The 8,228-nt window shown below is 32.3% G+C and overlaps 2 protein-coding genes across 2 annotated transcripts; one reads left to right on the top strand and one right to left on the bottom strand.

Moving 5' to 3' along the window:
* Positions 1-1,218: 1,218 nt before the first annotated feature.
* On the top strand, positions 1,219-5,000 carry LOC127098398 (meiotic recombination protein DMC1 homolog). Its single transcript, XM_051036984.1, has 15 exons — positions 1,219-1,337; positions 1,441-1,526; positions 1,921-2,012; positions 2,111-2,182; positions 2,266-2,304; positions 2,464-2,521; positions 2,647-2,692; positions 2,804-2,849; positions 2,993-3,054; positions 3,184-3,250; positions 3,363-3,455; positions 3,533-3,601; positions 3,687-3,765; positions 3,930-4,096; positions 4,347-5,000. Exons 1-15 carry the CDS (start codon positions 1,321-1,323, stop codon positions 4,389-4,391), a joined length of 1,038 nt encoding a protein of 345 aa, XP_050892941.1. The 5' UTR covers positions 1,219-1,320; the 3' UTR covers positions 4,392-5,000.
* Positions 4,592-6,713, bottom strand: LOC127098399 (stem-specific protein TSJT1). The gene is made up of 4 exons (XM_051036985.1): positions 6,417-6,713; positions 5,670-5,910; positions 5,460-5,580; positions 4,592-5,155 (listed from the first exon to the last, which is right to left on the bottom strand). The coding sequence occupies exons 1-4, from the start codon at positions 6,614-6,616 to the stop codon at positions 4,965-4,967; spliced, it is 753 nt and encodes a 250-aa protein (XP_050892942.1). The 5' UTR covers positions 6,617-6,713; the 3' UTR covers positions 4,592-4,964.
* Between the last annotated feature and the right edge of the window lie 1,515 nt (positions 6,714-8,228).

Genomic DNA, 8,228 nt, shown 5'->3' on the forward strand with positions numbered 1-8,228 from the left:
GACTCCAGCTGAGTCCAGATTGCAACTATCGAAAGATACAAATAAAGATGATGTCGATCCAACGCAGTACAAAAGACTATTGAATCACTTCGATACCTCTGTCACACAAGGTCTGATCTAGCATACAGTGTGGGTATGGTCATCAGATTCATGCAGAAACCGAAGGTATCACACCTAGCAGCGACAAAGAGGATACTAAGGTATTTGAAAGGAACTCTCGACTATGGCATTTTGTTTCTTGCAGCTGATGAATGAAAAGAATGTTACACTGATTCAAGTTGGTGTAGTGATTCTGAGGATAAAAAATCCACAACTGGTTATGTGTTTATACTATGTGGTGCACCAGTTGCTTGGAGCTCAAGAAAAGAACTAGTGGTGGCACTGTCTTCGTGTGAAGCAGAGTACATAACTGCTTCTCTTTGTGCATGCCAAGCAACATGGATGATGAATTTGGTCGAAGAGATTACAGGGAAGAATCATGGAGCAATGGCCATGAAGATCGACCGTATGTCAGCTATCAATCTGGCGAAGAATCCGATTGCGCATGGACGAAGCAATCACATCAAAATGAGGTTCCACTATTTTCGAGAGCAGGTAGCTAATGTGAAGCTGAACTTGGAACACTGCAGAATTGAGAATCAGATTGCAGATATCATGACGAAAGGAGTGCAGGTCAAAATGTTCAAGAAATTAAGGTATATGATGAATGTAGATAGCTTTAACGCAATGAATTAAATGGTGTATTGAGAATGTAATTCATGGTATCAAAACATTTTGTTGTCGAAACACCTAGTCATCGAAGCATGTGATTGATTTATATATCTTCTTTTCCCAAAAACTTTAGACAAAATATAAAACTTATACCAAAAATGGACCATGTGATTGGTTTACATACGCGAGATTTCCAATTAAATTAAAAGAAATTTGTGTCAACTTTTTTCAAAACTTTTAGATAAGTATAATTAATAATCTAAGCAAACTAACTTTCAAACAATTGTATAAAGTTAATCAAATATAAAACATCATAAAGTGATAATGGGTGTGATATTTTCACCTTATGGAGACAATTACCCCATCAGTAAACACATTGATACGCGATGGTGAATCCTAACAACCAAAATTTAAAAAAGATGGAAGAGAATGAAAAAACGCGGGAACGCTAACCGTTTTGTATGTTACTATCTTCTCATTTCCCGCCCTATATAAACACACGCATTCCTTCACTTCTTCGTTCAAATCTCATTCAAAATTCAAAATCTCTCTTCTCTCTCCAGCTTTCTCTCTTTCTCTCTGCATCCAAATTTTACCTCAACAACCACTATGCTTGCAAGCCTCAAGTTAGTTACAGAAACCAGATCCATTTCTTCTCCGTTTCACAATTTCATTTCTATTTACAGTTTCATCGGTTAATAACTTATTTGTTCCGTATTTTTTTCTCAGATCAGAAGAATCCAGCGGCCAGTTGCAGCTGGTTGAACGCGAAGATATGGAAGATGAAGAAGATCTCTTCGAAGCAATCGACAAGCGTATTTTCTCTCAACTACTCTGTTTTCCTATTTTTCTATTCTCGTTTTCTTTATAGATCCGCTTACTATAAACCGATCTCTGTATTTGATTTATCTCTGTAACATGATGCTTGGTTTCAGATCATAACATCTTCATTCTGCTTTTCTTTCCGTTTTTTCTGCTATTCACTGTGAATTTTTGTTAGATTTACCTTTCAAATCGGTTAGAATTATATAACCATCATCCTCAGTGATATTTGTTTTCCTTCTTCGTTTTTTGAAATTTTTCGCTAGTTAATTTACTTATACTGTTTTGTTATACAATATATCAAGTTTGAAAAGCACAAATCAATACTAGTTTGATTGTTGCTTAAACGTTTTGTTTCTGATTCACATGAATATACATCTTCGCCAGTGATTTCCCAAGGCATTAATGCTGGAGACGTGAAGAAGCTTCAGGACGCAGGGATCTTTACATGCAATGGCTTAATGATGCACACAAAGAAGGTTTAGCTGTAAACGCATCTCTGGTTCGAAGATCTAAGGATGTTAAATTAGTCTGAGCTTTAATCACTATCGTAATGTTGTGATTATTTTTTCCGCAGAACTTGACTGGAATCAAAGGTCTATCTGAGGCTAAGGTTGATAAGATCTGTGAAGCTGCTGAGAAGCTTGTGGTTAGTGATTTTAATATCTGAAATCTAAGTTACTTTAGATTACTATTTCAACTTTTTATAATTTAATCTTTTCTCCTACGCAGAATTCTGGTTATATTACCGGAAGTGATGCACTGCTCAAAGTATGTTGTTTACTTTGCTTCTAGTTTTTTGAATTATGAATTCAATTTTGATCTGTGTATCTTTAACATTATAGAAATTTTTGTTGTCTTCTTAAAGCTTAAGTTGATCTTAATTACTTGTATTTAAGTTAATAATTTATTTAAGCTATGTTACTGCAGAGAAAGTCTGTGGTTCGAATTACAACTGGAAGCCAGGCACTTGATGAATTGCTAGGAGGTAGCTTTACAACAAGAATTTCTTGTTTATAGTTTTGCAATTTTCTACTTATATGACTTGTTAAGTTTGAATCCTTTATGCCTGTAACTATTTTCTCTTAAATTTAATTTTAACGTTTGAAAAAGGTGGAATCGAGACACTGTCAATTACAGAAGCATTTGGAGAATTCCGGTAAGAAATGAACATCTATCTAGTTTTGCATGTATTATCTTCTAATAATTGGACTATATTATGTTAGTGAAGAATTTCATTCATTCTAACAATAGGACTTTATGTTTTCAGATCAGGGAAAACGCAACTAGCTCATACTCTCTGTGTTTCCACTCAGGTTTACTTTTATCATCTATCCTTGGTCATAGCATATGAGTATTTGAATGTGTTTGTATTGTATCTCTTATTGTTTGCATTCATAGCTTCTCAAACAAAATTTTCTGTGCGTACTATAGCCTTATCTTCATGCACATTCTACAGCTGCCAACTAATATGAAGGGAGGCAACGGAAAAGTTGCTTACATTGACACAGAAGGAACTTTGTATGCTCTTCATTACTCTCTGCTTTTAAAAAATTACAATGAACGTCTAGTCCATCAAAACCAATTAACTTGTGAGTGTCTTTTAAATTGATATTCACTTACCTAAGTTTATGCTCACTCGCACTGTAGTCGACCTGACAGAATTGTTGCCATAGCTGAGAGATTTGGCATGGATCCAGGGGCTGTATTGGACAATGTATGCTTCCATTGTTTCATATATATAAAATTATATGCATCGTAATTGGCTCTTTGATGGTGGTGAATATTTTGGTGCTGACTGCTAACTAAATTATTTGTGACTACATAAGATCATCTATGCTCGTGCCTACACTTATGAACATCAGTATAATCTCCTCCTTGGTTTGGCTGCAAAAATGGCCGAAGAACCATTTAGACTTCTGGTGAGATGTTGCTAATGGAGTAAAATAGAGTTATCTTGCGTTGCAATGTGAAGAGTTGACAGTTTTATTTTTGGCAGATTGTTGATTCTGTGATTGCTCTTTTTCGGGTGGACTTCACTGGAAGAGGAGAGCTAGCTGAACGCCAGGTCTGTGAGTCTGTCATATACATGTACCAACAGATTTTTTTATCCCTTCATGACTAATTTTGCTGAAATGAGAAACTTTTTGCAGCAAAAATTGGCACAGATGCTTTCTCGCATGATTAAGATTGCTGAGGAATTCAATGTTGCAGTTTATATGACAAATCAAGGTAAATTCTTCCTAAAAGATCTGAATTTTTTCGTTGATATTTCACTCCTGAGTCTCAACTGGTTAGAATCTTAAAGCTTTTGTTTATATCATTTGCTTTTAGTAGTGGCTTTTATAAGAAGACTACTTAGGCATATTGCTTATTGCATAATATTTTGTTTGCAGTCATAGCTGATCCAGGAGGTGGCATGTTCATAACTGATCCAAAGAAACCAGCAGGAGGCCATGTGCTAGCTCATGCAGCCACAATAAGGCTGATGTTCAGGAAAGGGAAAGGTGAACAGCGTGTGTGCAAAGTGTTTGATGCACCAAACCTTCCAGAGGCTGAAGCAATATCCTTTACCATAAAATAATCTATTCAATGAACTAAAAATGACTTGCTAATTAAAAGCTTGCGGTTTATAACTTTACAGTCTTCCCCAAATGATTAAATTTTTTTTGTTAAAACGACTTGAAATTACCTTCAGATAATTCCAGATGCCCAACATTATCATCATGGCCATTGAAACCCATTATAGTGCATTTGTGATTGAGGAAATAGTTACCACTATTGTCTGCATGTTTTCTCTTGACAAGAGTTACGTGTTCCAGATAACACCAGGGGGCATCGCTGATGCAAAGGACTGAAGCAGCTGCTTCTGACTTTTGAGAGTATTCCACAATAGAGACTGATTAGTTTTAGTAAATTTAATCTTCTTGATATTTGCTTATAGTTTATATTAAAGTGTTATTACTTGAACACAGTATAATCCAGAAATATCATGTCAGTACCATTTATATATGTTTCCTTTATAAGAGTAAGCAGCTGATATTTGGCAACTATAACGTAACTGAATATTTCAAAACTTTATTGTCATTGACTTTCTGGGGTGAGTTGTTTCTTACATAATAATATCCATCACATTACAGTTTAAGTAGGAGGCATAGATAAACTTAAATGAAATAACATCAAGCTAAGACAGTGAATAATCTTCACTTTATGATGAATCAGAGTGCAAGTCAATATTATTACATGATATGTGCCAAGCAACTTGTATTTTCATCAAACCATATCTCTGTTCAGCAAACTAATATGATAAGCCAAGTCTCAATAGATTAGAGTGCCTCATTATCAGTCTGATGGGAACAGAAAACCAGAACTTGAAAATTCAATGAGTACAGCTAAGATAAAAGTCTTGGTTTAAACAAATAGAATTGCAATTAGATATTATTAGACCAGTTAGCCGCACTCCCAACCCTTGGCATGCCAGTTGGTTCCTTCTTAGCATCTGCATCCACCTTAAAAGTTGCACCGCATACTTGGCCGGAACTGTCAACCCGTGGTACAGGCTTCAATTCATTAAGTGGATGCTCAAAACTACTCAAACCTCCGGATGTTGTAAAGAAACATCCTGAAATGTGAAAAGATCTGTTATCTCTTGCATGAAACCATAACATACAGGATGATGAACTTGAAATAAAATTCTAATCGCAAAGTTAACAATAATATGATGGTTGGGAAACAAAAGAAAACATCATTTGCAATCTATCTTAAAGGACAGTGGTATTGAAATTTCCAAGTCAATGAACTTGTTATTCCTTGCTTCCTCTTAATTCACTTTTAATGTACTTATGATGATAGGTAGATCTAAATGGGAATGTTCGGGTGGAAACTTGTATAGTCAAACTACCCTTCCACATCAATCTAATCATTACCTTTTGGGAATGGTGCAGAAGATATCCCACAGCTCTTAGTTACCGTCTCATTCTCATCGGAAAGAACAAGATTTCCATCCGCATCAGTTCCCCAGAAGAAGGGAACACTCCCATCAGCATCCTGTTACATAAAAGAATGTCATGTTAGAGAAGCAGATAATTGGAAAATATTTATAGGACAGCATAAAAGGTAAATCGAGTGAAACTCACCGCGGAAACAAATGTGGTTTTAGAGCCACTGTCAAAGAGAATAAATGTAAACTTTCCCTGGAAATCTCTCACGACCTGAGCTGCAGAATAGGGACCACGATCTCTTAGAGTTCTATAAGCCTCTATGACAATGATCACTTCATTTGCGGTTTTATTCAATCCATATTGTTGCTTAAGATTAGCAACATTATCAAGGTGGCCTTGAAACAAGCAGAAAATGTCATCCACAACCGCAAACAGCCTACCAACACAAGAAAAGAAATATATGTAATAGAGTCTCATGAAAAAGGAATAATCTTTAAGCATCTAAATGTCTTTCAGAGTTAGCTTTTAAGGATCTATCTCAAGTCAGGATTTTCAGATATTGCGATTCTGGTAACAAAAATTCATATAGTTTTAGATCTGTGAATGAAAGAACAATAGAACAATAGTATTATTTATAACACACAAAGAACCTAAGGGGTTTTATCTATATATATCAAGTACTGATTCATACAAAAAATTAAGCCACTCATGTCCTTGTCATCAAGTTCTCAATCCGAACAATAACGTGTCAGTGATTTTTACATGATTCAATAACTTAAAAAAACACAAGACTGAGGGGGTAAAAAACGAAGGAACACAGATCAAGACAAAAACAAAGGTTGAACTAAAAATAAGCATAAAACAACAGAATAATGTTTTTTTATTATTGAATCCAAAATGATGAAAAACAAAAACGATAAAAGAAAAGGGGTAGTGCAGCACCTTGGGAGGAGAAAGTTCTGTTGATTAAGAGAATAGGCCAAGGCACCAGAAGGACCAAGGTTAACGGTGACGGAACCAGGGTAAACAGATGAGAAATGTTGTGGGAGAAACCCGTCTTTTAAGGCTGAAACAGAGTTTGACTCAGGGGTCTGGAGACCCTCTGGGCTTTTAGCAACGGATTTGTCGAAAATCGCAAGCATTTTGTGTGGATCGTTGAAGGGAAGTGAGTATGATGAGGAAGAAGATTATTCTGTGCAGAGTAAAGCGGTTTAGATCGTTAATATAAGGTTATGGTGTATGCTGAAATGGAATAGAATCTCAAATTACCCATTATACCCCGTGCTTTTTGGGATTATTTTTCAAAATTGTCTGTTTTATAAAATAAATATTTTTAAACAGTTTATACATAACAATAAAATTTTGCTATTTAAAAAAAATATATTGTAAAATTTAATTTTTAAACATTAAAGAATTAAAAATAATTTTCATCAAATTATAATTAGTTTTGTTTTTGAATAATGAGAACAGCAATTATAAAATCGACACTTAGTATTGTTTTATAAAAGAAAATTTATTTTAAAATTAATATTGTTTTCAATTTTAATTGTTGAATTATAATTATTTTTTAATTATATATTATATGGTAAAAGTATATGTATTCTTACAATTTTATTATATTTTTTATTTATATAAAAAATCTTAAACAACTCTTTTTAAAAGGGAAAGAGTATTTTTTATAAGGATATATTATTAATAAGGGATGACACTTACTAAAAAAAACCATGTCAACGTTTTTTATAAAAAGAAATATTATAATCGTAATATATTTGTTAAACATTTGTTAAAATAAAAATTAGATTATTTTATAGTATAAAATTACCTTTTCTTTAAACAATAGTTTAAACACGTGTTAGCATTAGCTTCTTCTTTTTGAGCTAATCTTATCCATTGAAAATGTCCAATACCAATAATATTATAGGAAAGAAAATAAATTGTTTGATCTTAAAAGATAATTATATCTTCTATTTACAAAAAAGAATTTATAGTATCTTTTTATAATTTTAATTTCATATTTTATCACATTAAAAACAATTTATTTTAATAATGTTTTATTTTAAATTATTATATGTGTTGTAATTGTTTTTATATTCTGAGCGTTCTAAATATTGAGTCATGAGAAATCTAAAATTATTATAATAGACTATAAACAATCACTTTAAAATGAATTGAATATTATATTTTAAGCCAAAATCTTAACAAAATTAAGTTTATGGATTTTAGTATCCATTTTTATATTCGATGAATTTTTACTTTCACTTGATATATCAATAATCCAATATTAGTTTTGATAAAAAAAATGACTTATATATTTAATTTTATATTTTAATATACAAATACCACTTTATTATTCAAAATTAACACCTTTTTTCCTTCAAAAATGGGCTATTTTTAGGGATAAAATGTAAAATAGACCAAAATTGTAACAAATACAATATTAAGAGACAATTTTTTTTTAAAAGGAGATATTATTTTTGTGAGTTAAACAATTAAACTTTGTTAATGATATCATAAGCATAAATGAAAAGAGAAAATAGATGATGGATTGATAATGTAAATTAATTTTATAAATTTTAAATCAGATTATATATTCTGACAAATCAGATTATAAATTTTAAAATATTTATATGACATAACAAAATAATATATTTTTATTAAATGATAGTGTAAAATCTTTTTAAATTGTAAATAAAATTATTAAATCTCATATAATAAAATTTTAAATTGTGAGAAGCTCGTATTGAACCTAATGTT

This window comes from Lathyrus oleraceus, chromosome 6 (assembly GCF_024323335.1).
Source record: "Lathyrus oleraceus cultivar Zhongwan6 chromosome 6, CAAS_Psat_ZW6_1.0, whole genome shotgun sequence".
Classification (NCBI taxonomy): Eukaryota; Viridiplantae; Streptophyta; class Magnoliopsida; order Fabales; family Fabaceae; genus Lathyrus; species Lathyrus oleraceus.

Coding starts and splice junctions, on each gene's coding strand:
- LOC127098398 (XM_051036984.1), top strand. Junction 2,013..2,110: donor TAATGATGCACACAAAGAAG/GTTTAGCTGTAA, acceptor TTTTTTCCGCAG/AACTTGACTGGAATCAAAGG. Junction 3,766..3,929: donor AGTTTATATGACAAATCAAG/GTAAATTCTTCC, acceptor TTTTGTTTGCAG/TCATAGCTGATCCAGGAGGT.
- LOC127098399 (XM_051036985.1), bottom strand. CDS start 6,616: ATGCTTGCGATTTTCGACAAATCCGTTGCTAAAAGCCCAGAGGGTCTC. Junction 5,911..6,416: donor CAGAACTTTCTCCTCCCAAG/GTGCTGCACTAC, acceptor TTGTGTTGGTAG/GCTGTTTGCGGTTGTGGATG. Junction 5,581..5,669: donor AAACCACATTTGTTTCCGCG/GTGAGTTTCACT, acceptor TTTATGTAACAG/GATGCTGATGGGAGTGTTCC.